At 48.3% G+C, this 18,724-nt stretch overlaps 1 protein-coding gene across 1 annotated transcript in view; it reads left to right on the forward strand.

The window, feature by feature from the left end:
* Window positions 1–657: 657 nt before the first annotated feature.
* Window positions 658–18,724, forward strand: part of SYT17 (synaptotagmin 17) — a 50,773-nt gene continuing 32,706 nt past the window's right edge. The window contains exons 1-4 of the mRNA XM_026082990.1: window positions 658–700; window positions 1,776–1,924; window positions 6,846–6,994; window positions 7,325–7,944. Of these exons, the coding sequence (XP_025938775.1) occupies window positions 7,504–7,944 (441 nt within the window). The 5' untranslated portion in view covers window positions 658–700; window positions 1,776–1,924; window positions 6,846–6,994; window positions 7,325–7,503. The remainder of the gene's footprint in view (window positions 701–1,775; window positions 1,925–6,845; window positions 6,995–7,324; window positions 7,945–18,724) is intronic.

Below are 18,724 nucleotides of genomic sequence, written 5' to 3' on the forward strand. Positions count from 1 at the left end.
GCAAATTTTCAAACTGGAGTGTGAGACTCAAGTTTTGAGCACGTAACTTCCAAGTGTTTTCGTTTGTTTTTTGTTTTTTTGTTTTTAATCCGTCCAAGTCTGAGGATGAGGCTGAAGATGCCCAGCTACCTCAAGTGATGTGCACAAAATGGAGACTACTCTAAATTTGTGCCTGTTCCTGGAAATGTTGCTTTTAATGATTTGGTGTTGCAACTATGTGTTTATGGGCTGAATCTGGATGAAAGCTCTTTCTGCTGTGAAGTGTGACTGGAAGGATGTGGTCTGCTGTCAGCAGCAAATAGTTGCTGCAGTCAGGGACGGGTTATTTAAAAAATAAAAAAGTGGTCACACATGATACGGAGATTAGCGAGGGGCCACAGGCAGGAGAATCGATACCAGGGATTTTCATAATTCAGGATGGGTTTGGGAATTTCATTTCCTCACTGGAAGGAGGAGCAGGAGCTTAGTGGGAAAGGGCTGGGGAGAGAAGCAGCTGGCGCCCGTTTAGGAGCGCTCGCCTTTCTCTGACGTTTACAAGCCGTTATCTTGCTGGAAATTAAAGCTCATCCCAGACTGGGGCATGCCATGGCAGAAAATTTAAAGCTATTTGAGCCCTGCTAACCTGTTCTTGCCTTTTTCATTTTGTTCCCTTTTGCTTCATCTTGGATGTCTAAAAGGACAGTTGGAACCAATAAATGAGGTGAGTTAATCTGATGATTCACTCTCTGCTCGGCCTCGCGCTCCCTCCTGAGGGGATCATCTCCTGTTTTCTGACTCGTTATTCAGGTCCTAGATGCAAGCAGTGCACCACGTTCGGGGGTTGGTGATTCCCCCCCCCCCCCCCAAAAAAAAAAAATTCTGATTTTGTTCATGGAAAGACTGTGTTTTATTGGAGTAATAAGAAATGTTTCCAACCGGTCTAAGCCTCAGAGCAAGTGGCAGCAAAGAAAGATGCAACTCCTTCATGCATAGGAATGGTTTTCCCATGGGATATTGTGGAAACAACGCAGCAATGTGTGTCCCGTAGTCTGGATGGGGAATATGCAGGTGTCTGCTCACACACGTGTGTGTGTAAAAGCAGAGTAGCTCTGTTACAGGTCATAGTAGTAGTACCACCATGGAAACCTAGGAAATGAAGATACTTTCCTGGCTCAAGTAACTTCTTTAAAAAATCATCTAAGGTTCTTCATTTAATTAATCATCACAGTGGAGGGGAGGTGTGCGGATATTAAGCCTTTGCTCATCCATTTTAGTGACAAATTTATAGGGCTGCAATACTGTACGTGTGTGGACCATACAAATATTATGTGCTGATGTATCTACAGGGGTGAAATGTTTTCATGTTGCTGTGTTGAGGTTTTTTCAAATTAAATAGGACCTTGTAGAATTAAATCGGATCTTTCACTTACCTTGTTTTTAATTCCTTCTGCCCTGCATTTGCTGATCTGTTAGTTTGCTGATGCGCGTGGAAGAATAAGCATGTTTCCACTCTAGCACGGTGTTACACCACAGTGTTTTGTAAATCACCCTCTTGCCAACATACGTAATAACACATTGCTACTAGCGGGAAAATACCTGCAGTTACGGCAGTTATTTGTTACGGCACCAGTGAAGTTGGCCTAGTAACTGTGGAGCACTTGTCTGTTGATGGAGATGGAATAAATATAGTTCTTAACGTTGTGTCACGGCAAAACAAACATAAATACAGCTGAATGTTATTCCTCGCTAGCTATCGACGGGTTGTAATCTTGTGCTTTGGTTTCCAATGGCTTCAGGGTCTGCTCGCTAGGATCTCGGATCTCTTGCTGTGCCGATGGACTTGTAGAAATTGTTGTCAGAAGTGTTTCGACTGTAGCTGTTGTCAAACAAGTGAAGATGAAGTTGAAATCCTGGGACCTTTTCCTGCTCAGACTCCCGCCTGGCTGTAAGTTTAGCTGCACCATTTTATAGCTGTAACTGAAGAGTAAGGCTGCTCAGCTGTGATGGGAGTGTTGATGCGGAACAGTGGTAGGACACTCGGAGGAGGCCGTACCTGGAGGAGGAACCTCCTGCCCAGGGTGGGAGCCGGCTGCTCAACGGCAGGGTGTATAAACATCAGCCCTCTTAACTCAGAGAGTGATGGGAATCTCTGTAAAGCGCTGTCCTGGCAGCTGATACAGGCGTTATGGTAATTGGTTTAACTGCGCTAAACCCTGTGCTAAAGATGATTCTTCTCATGTTAAGTCCTATTTCCTCTTCAAATGGACCATCCTTTCGGAGTCCTTTAACTTAGCTGCAAGGCTGACAAGGTTGTTCTGGAAACTTTTAAGAGTGGGAGAACTCATCCTGGCATTCAGATGATTATAATTCAGCAAGGTGAAGGGCTTATGTGTACTGAAGGAGAAAATTCATCAAAAGTTTCATTTAGCAAGACTTGATCTCCTGAATCATCTTGGTACTTTCTAAGATTTCCTCTTGAATCACTAGACAACAGCAGCAGTAACACACAGGTTTTATCTGGGGCTTTGATTAGTGGTGTTTTTGCAAACATGTTACAAAGAAAGTCAGTGGTATCTTCCCCATTTTACTCCCCCTCATTTGGGAAACCGAAGCACAGGGTGGCCCAGTGGAGGCATTAGTGAAGGCAGGAAGAGAGCAGAGGTCTGCTCTCCTCCAGGGGCTGGTCTGTCTGCTGGCTGTGCTGTCCTCTCTGAGAGCAGACCACCTGATGGAGATGCCTGAACTCCCAGTGTGCTCAGAAACCGCGACATGGGAGATGCTCCCTCAGTGCCTCGTGGGACGCTGAGATGGTGGTACCCGGGCAGTAAAGACACTCAGTTAATTTTATCTCCTCCTGTGAGCACTTATTTTATTCTGTGTCAGGTCTGGAAGGTCCATGTATTGGTGCTACATGAAATAAATTGCCTCATGTTTAACTCACAGTCTTGTCCATGTACTCTTTTATATCATTATAGAATAGTGCGGTAATTAATACCGAAGCAATAAAGAATAGCGATGTTGGAGATGTGTTAGAGTGGTTTTTAAATGCGGAGCAGCATTTTTTAAGAGTCTGATCTATGCCCAGAGATGGATTCACCTGCAATTAATGGGAAATGGAAACAAAATCGATGCTAACTAGGAAAGCATTGCGCACGAGAGAGCACAGTGATGAGGTAGCGGTATTGGACATGGAAGGATTGCTGCAGAAGCGATTACGTACTTGGGAACAAGCAGCTAGGGTTGCTGTGAAAGGACGCTTTAGCGTTTCCCGTGTGTTCGGGAGCAGAGGGGACGTTATGTGCATTTGGGTATGTGGGGCGACGGGGCCTTTTTTGCGTGGCTTTTGACTGCTTGATCCTTTTGTGTGGCTTACGGGGCGCTGTGAGCGTTGAAGCTCTCTCTCTGTTCCTCTTGTGGCCTTAAAACTTAGCCAGGCGGTGGCTTTGCAGATGAGCTGGACTTTGCCACAGGCAGGGACTGTGGAGACCTTTGGACTCGTGAAACGTTCTCTCCAGCCTGTGTTGTTTTCCCACAGCCCTGCTCCATCCAAAAGCCTCCTCGGTTAGTTTCTCGGGACGACCATAAGCAGACAACGCCGCGCTCTGAGAAAAGCCCGGTTCTTCAGCCGCGTCCCCTTCCTTGCTGCCCTTAGCTCGTGCCTGGGTAGGGCTCCTCGTGGCCCCAGCCGAGTTCATGCGGCAGAGCCGTGCCCTGGCCACCTGCCCGTCTTCCCGTCCAGCTTCAGGGGACCCGGTGCAGTTGAGGCCTTGGTGCCCTGTGGTGTGCTGGGTGCCGGGAGGTGATGCCCGAGGCAGGAACCAGAGTTACACCGGGGACACGCAGCTGTGCTTGGAGCAGCGGCGTGGATGTCGTCGTCTCCTCTGGCGCCGGTGTAAATCCGTGATCCACGAGCCCGTCTGCTAACCCATTTGGTTGTGGAAGTGGAGCTCAGTCTTTGCTCGCTTGAAATGACTGCTGCCTCCCGTTCCTTTGGCAGGACTTGGCCCCGGGCAGTGGCAGGGAAGGTTGGCAGTGTTTTAAGTTTCCAGGGTAACTTTATTGGAAAAATGGTAAGAAATGAGTAGAATGAGGAGGGTAAGGAGAGCAGAGGAGGTAGGAAGAGGGAAAGCAACTGAGGGGATGTGATTGAGGGGAAAAAGAGAAACGAATCTGTAGAAGAGCAAGAATCTGGAAGGTGAAGAGGAAAAAGGCAGGGGACAGACACGGAGCCTTCTGCTTGCTGATCCATGGGAGGGCTGGGCTGCCTGTGCGCGTTTAAGGTGGAAGTGGTTGCAGGCAGCCTCTGCCGACGCTGAATTCAGAAGGTGAAGAAGGTAACTATTCTGATTATGTTAACGTTACACTTTTAACTTCACTTAAGAGCTTTTGGAGGTAGGAAGCAGAATGTTTGGAGCTAGATGCATGAGCAGAGTAGAGGTTGGGAATCGGTCTCGAAATAAGTTATTTAATGGGTATGTTTTTAAAGTGCTCACAGGTCTGTTCATGCTAATTGATTTTTTTTTTTCTTTTTCCTTTTTTTTTTTTTTCTGGCAACAAAGGCTTTTAGATACAGTGGAAAACTCTAAAACAGGAGATGCATTTGACAAAACCATGTTCTGCATTTAGATACATGCACTGAATTTGGGAACAAATCAATTTATTGTATTCCCTGCTCACAGCCTGAAAGTGTTTTAAAAATAAATCCAGCTTTTCAATGAAGATCTTTCAATCTTGCCATTTCTTTGTGCACCTGGGACACTATGATATAATTTGGAGTGCAGTTCTCTCCTTCCTTACTTCCCTGCCTTCTCTCCAGTGAAAAACTGATTTTATGGTCTTCATTTGCCTACTAGTGAACATCTAATGCCTGTGTTTAATAGTCTATTCTTTATTTTTTGTGTGTAGGTTCTGCCTTTAGCAACTCTGAGACACCTGATGTCCTGGAAATTCAGGAGGGGGCTTTAAAGCTGCAGGTTTAAGCCCTTCCTCTTGGGAGACTTAATTTTTCTCACTCTGAATTTTTTACAGTAGCCTCCAGTGGCAACTTAGAAAAATATTTCCTTGCTAAAGTGAATCTAATTGTGTTGACCTGAATGCATGGCAGCTTCTTGCTGTGATTTCGTGAGTCCTGCTTGTATCCTCATCTCTGCAGAAATCAGCTGGGACCTAGGGTGTGTGTTGGCCCTGCATATTATGAAATATTCTACATAAAAAAGTCAAAGATAAATGGTGCACATTCTGTGAGATTAAACTGAAATCTGAACTCAACTTCTCTTCCCAAAGGTTTTGATTAAACAGAAACAGAGCTACTTTAAACAGAGCCAAAGTTTATTTGAGGAAAAATTATTGTGGCTCAGTAGCAATTTCCTTACTGAAGGTCATCTGTATGTTATTAACTCACTATTACGTTTACCCCTTGTAGAACATCCTTAATGCCTTTCTTCCTGATTTGCTCTTCACCCTGCCTTCTCCTCGGTTTGTGCATTTGCTTCTCAAACACAAGTACATCCAAATGGTACCTGTGATTGTGTAGACCTGCATTTAGGCATGAAAAAGAGATCTGTGTTCCCAGTACTGATTTTATGTCAAACTGCCTGATTTGAGCTACCTTTAATGGGCTGCAAAGTTACTCAAATACTGTATGACCTTTTTAACATATGTTTTTGTTTTGATATTAAATAGATTTTTGTTTTTAACCTGAAAGAGTTGCATGACTCAGGGTTGGTGAGATTTGCATGTATTCTGGATCCTGATGTGAACTGTGGGGATAGCAGGGTAGATTTGGATAAGAAATCAAAGTTTAAGTCCATTTTATAGTCGGGGGCCTTTTCGGTTAGTTTGCTGCTTTTTGCAGAATATTTTTATTGCTCTAGTTCAGTTTTTGATTAGTAAAGCAAATGGTTCAACATATTTCGTTTATATCCAACCTACCCGTGAGCACAGAAAGAGTGAATCAGGAGCAAAACTCAAACAATATTCCTGTTTGCTTGCTCATTTTGTGCCAAGGCTTTCCTTGGGATTTGCTGCTATTTTTCTGGCTAGTCTGTCTCATGGATTATCCAAAAGGCTTATTTTAACTTGATGCAGTAGGTGTCACATAATATTGTGTGATTTCATTTCCACTAGCAGATTTCTATCAGCTGCTCGCTGTGGACTTTTTTATGATCAGAGTCTTCTGTTCTTTGGTGGATCCTGAGTCTTCTCAGAGATGCTGCAGCTCTCACTCAAACTTACTTTGTTATTTGGATCCTACCAACTTCCCTCCTGCCCTGGCCCCCTCCCCAGCGAAGAGCCCTGGGCAGGAGGATTGCTATCGCTTGAGAGTCTCTTCTGGTTTATAAAAGCGCATAAAAAGCAGCCAGGAGTTCTTTAAAAAGGCATGTCAATAAAGAGCTGTTAATAAATCATATTTATAGGATCAAGCTTTGAAACCTTAGTTATATATTTGCAAAGCAGTATTTTATTGTGCGAGATGGGCATGGTAGTGTGCAACGGCTGAGCACGGTGGTTCTCCATGCTGGTTCATTCCTAATGAAGGCTGTGCTTCCAAGTGTAGCCATGAATTTAGAGCAGAAAGCTAATTCTTTTTGCTTAAAGGTGAATATAATACGTCTGATCGAGATTTGAGTCACGCTCTGATAGTAATATGCCTCTGTTGGAAGACAGGCAGACGGGTAGAGCATCTCGTTTTTGCAGAGGACCGAAGTCAGTTACTCGTTCTCCTCCCTGCCAAGCAGATCTGAAGCAGATACCCTGCACCTCCACGACGTGCACCCAGATTAGACCCAGAATATCAGAATGCATTTTTATTCTGTATAGAGTCTTTTTACTGGATTGAATCACCCAAAGGTCTCTCGTCGTAACAGGATAAGCAGCCAGAATGAGGATAAGGATGGTGACTCTGATAATACGATCAGCGAGTTGCCTCCCATTCTCCAGGATGCTTCCCCTGACGGACGGCGGTCATCCTCAGATGCATCACGGTCCACTTACAGCCTCACGAGGCGCATTTCAAGTAAGGTCACCCTTCCAACATTAATGTAATTCTGGTGAAAAAAATCACTGTACTGCCTGCTCTTTCATCCTTTAGACAGGGAGTCAAGTGAAGTTGAAGGCATGTTGGTTAAAATCTGATCTTGTTGTGCAGGATCGCTGGGAAAGAGGACAGCCCTGCTTTTCGTGCCGAAGTGTATGCGCGGTGATTGCACGTGGAAATGGCCACGGGGGCAAAAGCGTAGCCGAGTTTGCCCTTTGGCATAACTAAGGATGCTATTAATTCTTGTTTGCAGTGTCAGGACTTCAGCTGAGTATCTAACAGTCCTGTTTGTACCTTTCTCTCCTTTAGGTTTAGAGTCGAGGAGGCCAAGCTCTCCGCTAATTGACATTAAACCTATTGAGTTTGGAATTATAGGAGCTAAAAAAGAAATAGTGCAGCCAACTATCCTGCGAAAAACCTATACCCCGGATGACTATTTTAGAAAATTTGAACCAAGACTGTACTCTCTTGACTCGAACAGCGATGATATGGACTCCTTGACGGATGAGGAAATCTTATCAAAGTATCAGCTGGGCATGCTGCATTTTAGCACTCAGTACGATCTGTTGCATAATTACCTAATAGTACGAGTCATCGAGGCTAAAGATCTGCCTCCTCCCATCTCTTATGATGGTTCAAGGCAAGACATGGCTCATTCCAACCCCTACGTGAAGATTTGCCTCCTTCCGGATCAGAAGAACTCCAAGCAGACAGGAGTGAAACGCAAAACCCAGAACCCGGTGTTTGAAGAGAGGTACACATTTGAAATCCCGTTTTTAGAAGCCCAAAGAAGAACTCTACTTTTAACTGTAGTGGATTTTGACAAATTCTCGCGCCATTGTGTTATTGGCAAAGTGTCGATGCCCTTGAGCGATGTAGACCTTGTGAAAGGCGGACACTGGTGGAAAGCCCTTGTTCCTAGTTCTCAGGTAATGGGATTTTTCAGATTCTTGCTACGATTTTACTTGCTGTTTATTGTGTGGTTCCTTTGCTCATTGGCAATTAATACAATTTCTAATTAGTCAGTATCATGTAGTTAACAGAGCATCTGCTGGGTTGAAATAATGTTGAGCCTGTAACTGGTCTCATAACTGTATTACTGTGTGGGAGGTGGAGTAGCTGTGTCCTTTCATATCCAAAGGAGGTGGAATGACAAAAGATCCTATGTCGGCTCTAATGGGAACAAAGCAAAACTGCTTTGGAAATCTGCAACTTTTGGGAGACCCTTCTTGTGAAGTGACCTGTGTTCGTGCCCAGGCACTGTGGTGACACTGTCCTGTCGGGGTCGCTCCTGTGTGTATTAAAGTAACTGCTCTGGGGCCTTAAGGAGAACCACTGGCATCCATTCAGTGATGGCTTGCTACAAGAAAGTACCCAGGACACCAATCCCCTTTGAGAAGTATTGGATGCTCCAGGTGTTTTGGATCTGTGCAGATTCTGGCATAATCCACGAGTAAAAAATGGCAAGGTAGTTGTAGATCTATTTTCATCATGTCCCTGAAGACAATTAAACTTTCCGTATATATGATACCTGGCCTAAATAGCATGTTGCATGAATGTGAGTTTGAGCCTGCATTTTGGACTAGATTCGAGTGTGGCCTGGGATGAGGTGGAGAGGGGCTGGGTGCTTCTGGATCTGTTCTCCGGAACAGGCCCCGGTCCATGCCACCAGCTCTCCAGCAGGGGCAGAGCTGTTCAGTGGGAAGGTCTGAGCTCTGCAACCGTGACCAGAGCCACAGGACCCCATAAAAAGACAAGTCAAGAGCTTGGCATAGGTAGGCTCATCTTAAACTTCCCTGCCAAGGACAGGAGTGCTGTGCGAGGTTGGTGCAACACAGCTGCCTCTCCCTGGCTCTCGCCAACTGTGGGATTGCAGTTTCTGAGCTTTAGAGCCTTAGCTGAATCAAAAATATGTCTGAGCCGACAGTTCACAGTTGACTTTTAGGCATTCTTGGCAAAAAGACAGTATAGCCAGAAGTAGTAGACAAGATGAAGAGTAAATCATTGGCCTCACCTCTAATTTATGGTGTGGGTCCAAGGGCAGAATATGATTTGGAGTTGAAACGTGATCAGAGACCTGTGGAAGTTAAAACTCATCGAGGCAGTGTTTACATACAAAGTTAGTTGGGTCTCTTGTTCTTTGCCGCCTCCTGCTCCGTGTGTACTGGCTGGAGAGGGCTTTTGGCCCATTGCAGTGTGCGAGGGAGAAGAGGATCAAGACCCCTGATAACGGCAAGAAAGCTGATGAGATTTACTGCACTAGTAGTGGTGGCAGTATGGGATGAGCCTGACCATTATTCAGGCAAAACAGAAGGTGTTAGAAGTCGTGCACAAGCCACGGGCTCCATGGGTGTCTTCATGTGAGACCTGCTTGGCTTCTTGAAGTGATCCTGGGAGCTGTGAAAGTGAGGGGGCAGCTGCATTACAAAAAGGTTGGTAAAAATGAGCAAGAACAGGTATTTTGGTGCTCCCCTCACAGCCTTTGCCTCTTTTTCCCCCCGAAGGGGTGTTTACAAATGCTTGCAACAAATTTTTTTTTTGGTTTTCATGATTCGTCATGGGCTCTGCATCGATCTGCATGGGATCTGCATCTGAGGCCGGAGGAGATGCTCGTCCTCCCTGTGTCCATACCCATGCAGCCTTGTGGTTTTTGTTCTCTGCTGTTGCATGATAAATACTTCTCTATATTATGCATCTCTCTATATTAGTAACATGGATTTATTCCACAACTAATACAGGACTTGCTTAGTCAAAATCATCTCTGCTTTCAAACCAAGAGCCAGCCCTCTCTCCCTCCCTGTCTTTCCAAAGTTTCATGGAAAGCTGCTGTGGTTTGTAGCAGTGCTCTCTGCTTCACCAGGATTCAAGACAAATTATTTATGCAGAAATTGGCATTTCTCATATTTCTAAAATGAAGGAGAAAAACTCCCTTCCTGTGAACTGGCAGACCTAACATTACAAGCCTTTTTCCATATGATAGCAAGAAGAAAAAAGCAGTATTTAATTCAGTTGAATCAAGGTGTGAAGGACTTTTTGGCTGAAGTGCCTCATTTTTGTCTTTTCTTACTTCCTTGTTCTTTCTTGCTGGGCCACAGCTAACTGGCAGGCTGGGACTGCAAAGAGAATAACCCTACTTGTACTAGAATATCCAAGGGGGATGTTTTGTATGATATCCCCATGTTTTCTCAGTGATAAAATTTTAAAGCTCATTGAATAAGGTTTATTTTCTCTTAGTGGTGATTATAGTTAAATGCATTGATCAAAGGGTTAAAATAAATCCTGGAAGAAGTAAAATAATAGAGCCTATTACTTTGAAAGACTGCATTTTAGTGTCTTTCAGTAATGGTAATACATGTGTTAGAAATTTGTAATTTTTTTTAATAACTAATTAAAAGCTTCTGCCTTTGGGATGATAGATTTGACATGAAAAAATAATTTTTTCTTATACCCCTCTCTTGATTAGTTCAGGGACAACCGTTATTAGTTTCTTGTCAGAGTGAAGCTGAATCTGCTCTAAGTATATTTTGTGTTGTGAGATCATGATAGACTGGGAGGGAAAAAAAATGGACATACAATAGAAATTTGTTTTGCATAAGGTATCCTCGGGTTCTCGAGAGCAAGGCAAGCCCGCGGCAGTGCATTTCTGATCGTTAGCCAGTGCAGGTTTTCAGGGCCGCGTTGGCTTCCCGGGGCTCTGACAATTTGCAGCAGCTGATGGCTCCCGCTGCCCCTGGGGACAGAGATCAGGCTGAGGAAAAGGCTGAAACAGGTACTTGTAAAAGCAGTAATAGGCGAGAGAGAAAAATTGAAGCATGGATGAGATATGTAAAGGCAAAAGGCACAAAATGTGTGGGCTTTGCTGGCACTTATAGAGAGAAGCGTGTCGAGCTGGAGGGATGCAGGAGGATGAACGCAGACGGCAGGAGCTGCAAGGAGAGACGGCTTCTCTCCCCACCGGCAAGAGAGGGAAGGGGCAAGGCTTGTGCCAGAGCAGCGAAAGCCCTGTTAATGCTATCGGCTAAGGCGAACATCTGTTCTGCACCTACTGGGTCTGCCTGGAAACTGTCGTGCGTGAAGGTGGTTGATGAAGGCAGCTGCAGACAGTTGAGTCCTCGTCCCACCCTGGCACTGAGCGGAGGGGCCCGAGCTGCCGCCAGCCCAGAGCTGGCGCGCTGCCTCGTGACGAGGCTGGACCGGCACCGATGAGCCCCGCTGCAAGACGGGGTGCGCTGGCAAGCTTTGGCGTGTGGTGGTTGGCAGGGATGGATGGGTTTCTTCCAGGCTGAGGGCATGGTCCAGCTCCTGCAGCAGACGACTCCACCGTTGCTGATGGGTACCAGCACATCACGATCATCAGCAGAACATCTCTGTTACCATCTGATGGGGTTGCTTGTACTAACAGCTGAAAAACTTACCTTAAATATAACCAGTCTGATGCACTGGGCTGCGCAGCGTTGCAGTGCCCGTCATGTCAGGCATCGTGCTAGAGCCTCCCAGTATGGGTGAGCAGTGCACCGTCTCCTCAGCCTCGAGGAGTCAGTTCAACCAAATACGTAATGCTTAGCTTCGGGAAAAAGACCATACTTGTACATTAATACTTTTTTGGTTTGGATTACGCATTCAGCGCTTAGATTGAGTCCAAAAAGGAGGCCCAGGTGAGCTGCCATACAGTGTCAAATCAGAGCCAGCAAATCAGCAGAAGGACTTATTTCCTTGCAGAAAATGTCAACGCAGGTATTGCCAAATTCTTTATTCCTGGTAGTTCTGGAAGGCTGTTTCTTCCAGGATAATTAGCTTGTTTCTAAAGCGCAGTAGCTACTGCTGGAGTAGTTCGTCAGTCCAGTCCCCATAGGAACATTCTGCGCTCCTTAAATATCCCCTGAAAGGCGTGTGGCATTGCTTAATTACCATGAATGAAGTTGGCAGTCCTTGCTGTAGCTGTGCTCAGATTCGCACATTTCTCTGTAAAGACTAATTCTGAAACACATGTTCAGGACCCCAAGTTTTATTGACATATGATTCATTTCTTTTTTGGCAGATTTGAGTAGGCAGGAATAAATGTTTTAGACCAGCAGTAATGAGAGCTTGGAGATCATTCTGTAAAAGAAAAAACTTGCCTGGTTATAGTGGGAAAATAGCATAAGAATTTGAAGGGAGAAGGAAAGAATTAAGCCATTTTTATAATAGAGGGGATAAGTATTGGACCTGCTTTTTAAACTTTGTACTACGAATGCAGTAGACTGATAGTCATTTTAGGAGTTGTCATCTTTATAGGTTCAGACTGATAAGTGCTTTCCTACAGCAGCTCGCTGCAGTTCTTGGTTCCCATCTCAGGGTTAAGCCCACAATAAGTGTTGTTGCACTGTTGTTCTTATCACGTGTTGACTAGACAGGAACAGCGATACAGGAGTTTGCGATTCAGATAATGACTAATTTCTGACCGCTGCTTTGCCGTGGTACCTTGGATTCTGCGGTGGTTTTGGCACGCAGCTCTGCAGCTTGGAAGAGTCCAGCTGTGCAGGTACCAAATTCATCCTTGGCAGTGTTATTCCTTGGCTTATGCAGTGCAGCCCCGAGAAGAAGCTGTCCTTGGGGAATGTATATTATGCCTAGCATTTGACAGTGCCGTGTATTATTGAAAAAATACCAGGAAATGCATCTTATACAGACATATATTTGGGCTGATAAAAAAAGTGGTCAGAGAGCAACTTTGTTCAGGGAGATCTGAGACAACTGTTGATCCAACATTGTATGCGCCAGCGTGGAACAGGGTCCGTGTTCTTGCACAGAGTCGCAGGAAATTAAATAGGGAAGTGAGTCTGTCTGGGATTTTCCACCCCCCTTTTTTTTCTCGTTTAACCTGTCCGAAACCATAGCAGCTGCTCGGCTGAAGGAGCGCTGCAGAGTCGCTGGCGAGGGGCCTGGCCCAGTCGCTGGCGTTCTGCTCGCTCACTAACGGGACGTTAAAATCGGCTCTTAGAAGTTTTTGCTCTTGGTCGTTTTCTGATCTTTCTCCTCCTCTGTCTTTTCTGCTTCCAGCGGTCATCTCGGTCGCCTCCTCTGGTCCCTGCTGTGTAGTTCAGCCCCAGATCCTCTGGCTCTTTCCGCGGAGGAGCCGGATGCGCTGGCATTGGCCTTGCTGAGGAGGAGTGCAGTCATTGCCCCCACTGGAAGAGGGGTTAACAGGGTTGCGGGCAAGAGTGCTCCATAGGAAACCCTCTTCCCTCTCCTCCTGGGGGACCTCTGCGCAGGAGAGGCCAACCGGAGACCCCTCTTCTCCCGTGGGTCACTGATGAGAGCGGTGGTGCGCAGCAGACCCGAGCTCCTGCTTCTATTGCGGATTCGCAGGTGAATCCTTGCTTTGCAGGGAGTGGAAGGTCGGAGCGGTTTGACCTGTCCACCCCAGGTTTTGGGGAAAGGGAGGAGGAACCTTGCTCTGTGAGGGTGATCTGGCTCTTAGTGATGCTTTCTACCTGCCGTGCCACGTGCTGTGCAAGCGAGCTCTCCGAAAGGGTCTGCAGCTCCCCTGGAAGATCCGTACAGGCTCACAAATGGAAAAAGACGGGATGCAGTTCCCCACCGGGGCCGCTGCACTCTGCGATGCCAGGCTGCGGGCTCCGGGGGGACCGGCTCGGAGATGCTGGTCTCGCGCTGCTGTTGCACGTCCGTGATCCTGTCCGTAGGGTTGGAGGAGACGTGGCTCGGCAGCTCCTTCTCGTTGCTGATATCACTGCAGAGAAAAAGTGTCAGGTCTGGTGAAGAGGCAGAGTCAGGGGAGCTATTCTAGCCGGAGCGTCGCTTGAGGCAGCACCGCGTGTAAACGCGTATCAGGGACATAGCAGCCAAGCAGGGAGACCTTCCCTTCACATGAGGCTGAAGCCAGTGTGTTTACAGAAGCAAAACTTGTGCAATTGCTAACATAACACGTGCTTTTCAAGCTTCTTCCATCCTCTTCCCAGAAAGCTTGAAAAATGTTGGAGACCTGAAGAGTGGCCATAGCCCTGGGAGCCGGGAAGCGTCCCCAGAGAAGGCAGGCAGGAATAGATGGTTTCCCATGGCCCTGCAGATGGTCACTGGCAAAGCTCGTTAGACTCAAGTGGGGATTTTATGACTCTTTTAACCATATATCTACTCAGCATCCGTCATGTAGCTAACATTGTTCTTCTAGGCAGATATTTTTCTCAGGTTCTGGTCCTTAATAGCTCGGCCTTCCAGAAATGTTGTGTGTTACAGGATATTGCGGAAAGCCTGTTAGAGCAAACTGTTCTCAACCATTGGTTTTCTAATGTGCCTGGAGGTACCATCACAGATAACCTTGAGGAAGAAAATCAATCTGAAACTTCATTAGAAGCGTTGCATAGATGTCTGTGCTGATGTAATGTGCTCTGGTTCCCATCTGGATCCAGGGAGGTTTTCAGCTGCAGGATTTTGCTTGTGTTGTAGTGATACAAAATAAACAGTCTGGGGGACCTGTGAATAAAGAATCGCCTTGATCTAAACAAGATGTGCAAATGGCATTAATTAAAAACTCCTCTTCCCTGAGATAGCCCTGTTGTGTTTCAGAGAGGACAGAAGAGAGAGCATTTCCTTTCGGGGCTTGGTTCAACCCGAACGGTAATTACAGAAGGTTCTGGATCAAAGACGAGCCCAAGGTTGCAAATCCAAATGATGGAGTAGGTAATACAGCTGCAGAGAGGAGCAGCAAGGAAAGAAATGTTAATCAGCGCTTCGGGAGAGTCTCAGACATCGGAGCCTGGGTGTCACTTAGGCACCTAATCAAACAGGAAATTGCTTTTCCAGGGTCACCTGGGATCTCGGCACAAATCAGCACATCATCAGCATAATAATGGTGACTGAAACGATGGCTTTCAACGGTGGTGCCTGAGGGGCACCTCTGCGCCTGTGTGCTCCGAGCAAGCTATTCAGGGCAAAGCCAACTGCGTTTTAGTTCCTTGATGAAAGGACCTAGAAAAAGCAAAATTCAGACGCTTCCTTTCCCTGCCGTGAACAACACACCACCGACACCTCTCGTGCATCAGCGCGGGTCCCTCCGCTCCGCTCGGCTCTTAAACCAGTCTGAGGCTTGGGGAGGCTTCAGCGCGTGGAGCCCCTGCGGAGAACGCATCTTTACGCTTCCGTATTGAGAAAGGTGCCTGTGAGCGACCTGATGGGTGTGGGAGTCGTGGTGGCGGCAACACGATGCGCTTATGGGGCGCAGGCAGAAAGCGGAGGTCCATGCAGCGGAGACGCCCCGGCAGCCTGACTCGCTGCCCTCCGGCCGCGCGACGCTGCTTTTGGCCCGGCTTGCCCTGTTAGCAAGGGCGTCCCGGCAGCGGCGCCGCGCGGGCTCGGCGGCGGGGCGCCGGGAGCCGACCCTGCGGAGGTGCAGCTGGCCCCTCGGGCTCCCCTGCACAGCCGGGCAGTTGCCTGCCTGTTCATTAACGGTGGCTGCAAACGAGGGGGACCCACGAACGGGGCGAAGGTAGCAAGCGCGGTTCGGCACAGCGCGGTGGAGGCACTGACCCGCCGGGGGAAACGCCTGGCTGCTGCTGGCCGCCACCGCGTTTTCTGGGTCACTTCGCGTGCTTCTGGATTCTTGTGGCTCGGCCAGGAGCGTGCGCTCGCGAGACAGGAGGCAGCGTGCTGCTCGGGCGAATGCTTTTACGAGGCTCCCCGTTGCCCGCCTGGCGCGCTGCACGGGGAATCTCCGTTGCTTGCTGGAAACTCCTCGTGGTGTTGCTGAAAACCCTTCCGTTATTCTGCTTCACCGCGGGGCTGTCGCTTTCTTGCCGGTTTCGAGCAAATCCATCCTGACATGGTCCCTTTGGGCTGGACTGTGCATTACTGCCTTTTGGATAGTTAACGAGAATATAGCCACGCTCAGAGAGCAGTAAGAGGCAGAAGGCGCTGTGGGCAGTTGGGAGAGGAGGCCTGATCAGAGACTCGCTGCAGCCTGGCGTGCTCTGCTGTTAGCTCTGCTGGATCAGGCTTGCAGAGTACGGTGTCTTATAGCTCGCCTTAGTCATAGTTAAACCCAAATATTCAAAAAGGCTCTTCCAGAGCTGCCAGCATCCCTGTGTCACAGGGGTGCTAACCTGCTCTCAGCAACGTGGACCCTCATGCGAGAGCCCCACTCAATTCCTCATCTTTCCCCTCTCTCCCCTGGCAGCTGGGACCCAGGGAAACCCAGGTATCAGCCTTTCCTCTCCGAGGAGCGTCGTCCGGCTGGGGAGCCCTCAGCTCCTGCAGGTCTTGGCTGGAGTCAGTAGGTTCCACCAGTTGGATGGATCCCCAGGTGATTGCCCCAAATCCTGATGCAGATTTTCATCACTCCTCAGTCTGAGGTGGCTTGAAGTGTCTTACGTTCCTGTCAAGCATCAGTCTGCCTCCTGTCTGTACCAGCGGTTTGGTATTTACAGCGCAAATTGTTTGATTGCATCCTCCCAGCTGGTAATAACATCAGTAGTTTCCTCATTTGTGCTACCTGAGTTTCTAAGAATTAAAATCTGCCTGGAACCCAACACTGCAGCAAGTGCAGGTGAAAAATGACGGTGGATATGGTAAGAATGTTGCTGTTACAATATAAAAACGAGCTGTGGCAGAAGGATTCCTCAGACAGACTGTTTTGGGTATCACACCGTGAGGCGTGCAACACTTCGTTATCATGCTTGTAACAGAGATGTTTTGTAACCCGTATGCGAGTTCTGAGTTCAGCCGTTGGGATTTGGTGTTGGCCGTATCCGGAGGGGAGGGAAGAGCGGGCATGAGCGCCGTGGCACAACCAGCCACGCATTCTTCTGGAGCTGTGCGTTTCACACCCCGGCATGTTAATGTAAAACACCACTGACTGCAAATTGCATCAGTGTGCCAGGTGGTCAGCAGCTGTGACAGCCCTTGACCCACTGCTGTGGAGCTGGTAACCCCGTTACCCACCGTGGCTAAATCCCTCGGGGGTCGTGAAACAGCGCCGTGCATCCAACGCAGCCTCAACGCGCGGAGGTGAAGCCAGGGTGGCGCGAGCCGCTCCGCGTGGGTGGCCATGGGAAACCAGGCGCCGGCTTGCCCCCGGGTGAGGAATGATGGACATCAGACCTTGCAGCCCGCTCTTTCACCTCGTGTTAGAACAGGGCTGTGGAAAGCATTTGCAAAGCTCACAGGGCCTTGCCCTGCTAAAAGAGGCATTGCTGTGCTCAGTGATACGTATACCTTCAGGCCTTTGCCAGCCCTGCCCTACATGGACTTGAGAGGAGCGGTTCTGGAGAGAATCAAATCAAAGACAATAAAATTGATCATTTTAATCACCTTGGGTGTAATACTCTCTTAGATCCCTGCTTTGTGCAAAATCGGGCACAGCAGTTGGCTTGACCTTACAGGAGGCTTGAGTGCTGTGTGTATGTTGGGTCAGGTCTGCACTGGAGATGGAAAGGATTTAAAATACGGTGTATTGAATAGAGCCCTGACAGGGGGATTCATGAAGGTGGAGACATGAGGGATGCTTTTGAGGTAAAACAAGAATATTATATCAGCAGAAGACGTACATGCTGTGTAAACACATGCTGCCATGTAACGCGGCCCAAAAGATGCTGTGAAGGAAGAGTTTGGGAGAAGGAGGCAGCTCTGTTTTACTGTGCGCGGCTGGGGGCTGTTGGAAAGGTGCCGCCGGGCAGCAAGGCTCTCCAGTTTGGATCTGCTGGTGCTGATGGGGCATTGCAGCCGCTGGAGCAGGCTCCTGAGGCTGGCTGTGATCTGCGGCACAGGCATAGGCTTGTTGAGACCAAGCGTCGCTCTACTGGCAGCCTTTGCCCCGGCTCCTCATGAGGTGTCCCCTCTCCCTTTGCCCGTGTAAGCGGAGGGGACAGCGCAGCATAAAACGCAGAGGCCTTTGATGTGGAATCAGGCAGCTTATGGGCATATTTTCCATAGAAAATAAAAAAAAAAAAAGCATGTTGAATTAAATTGAGCCTTGCTGTACTGTGTGCGAGGGGCCGAGCGTGGGTCTGCCAGCTGTCCCCGTGCGCAGCCCAGCCTGCGCCGCCGGTAGTCACCGGGAGCGGAGAGGAGAGGAGATGCCTGGGGGAGAGCTCGTAGTGCGATCGCCTGACGTCAGCGGTAGCGCTCGGCTCGGCTCGTTAGGCGAGGAGTCCAGCGGTCAGGGGAGGGGCGTTCGGGCGCCTTTCTGCCAGGCGGTGGCGGAGGCCAGCGGCCTCGTGGTCGTTCCCTGCACAGGCAAGAGGTGCCGGCGCCGAGTTTGAACCTGGTGGGCCTGGAGAGCATTTGCTCGTGTGCACAGCTGCTTCCAGACCTCCGTGTCTTCAGTTCATGTGAGCTCACGCCTCGGTGGAGAACATCCTCCTTGTGCAGTTAGTAGTCACGAACTGGTTCGGTTTCATGGGAACCCCAGTTTTCCCAGAGCCGTTCCCAGCTTTGCCTGGGACAGAGTTCACATGCTGTCCCCTCTGCTGATGATTTGGTTCTTTCAGCCAATTCAGGCTGTGACTGTTTCTCATGGCTTTTGTCTTTGTCGTCTGCCCAGTCGTTTACTCTCCAGTTTCTGTCACCTAGTATTTTGGGCGTTTAAGCCTTCTGTTATGGTTACGATGCCATGGCAGCTCCTTTTTTATTCTGAGAGCAGGCTGCGAAGGTCAGGCCTAGGCTTGGTTTTGAGCTCTCCTGCTGGTGGGGTGAAGAGGCAGGCTTGGCCTCCTCCGC

The sequence above is a fragment of the Apteryx rowi genome, unplaced genomic scaffold, assembly GCF_003343035.1.
Source record: "Apteryx rowi isolate R43461 unplaced genomic scaffold, aptRow1 scaffold_6, whole genome shotgun sequence".
NCBI lineage: Eukaryota > Metazoa > Chordata > Aves > Apterygiformes > Apterygidae > Apteryx > Apteryx rowi.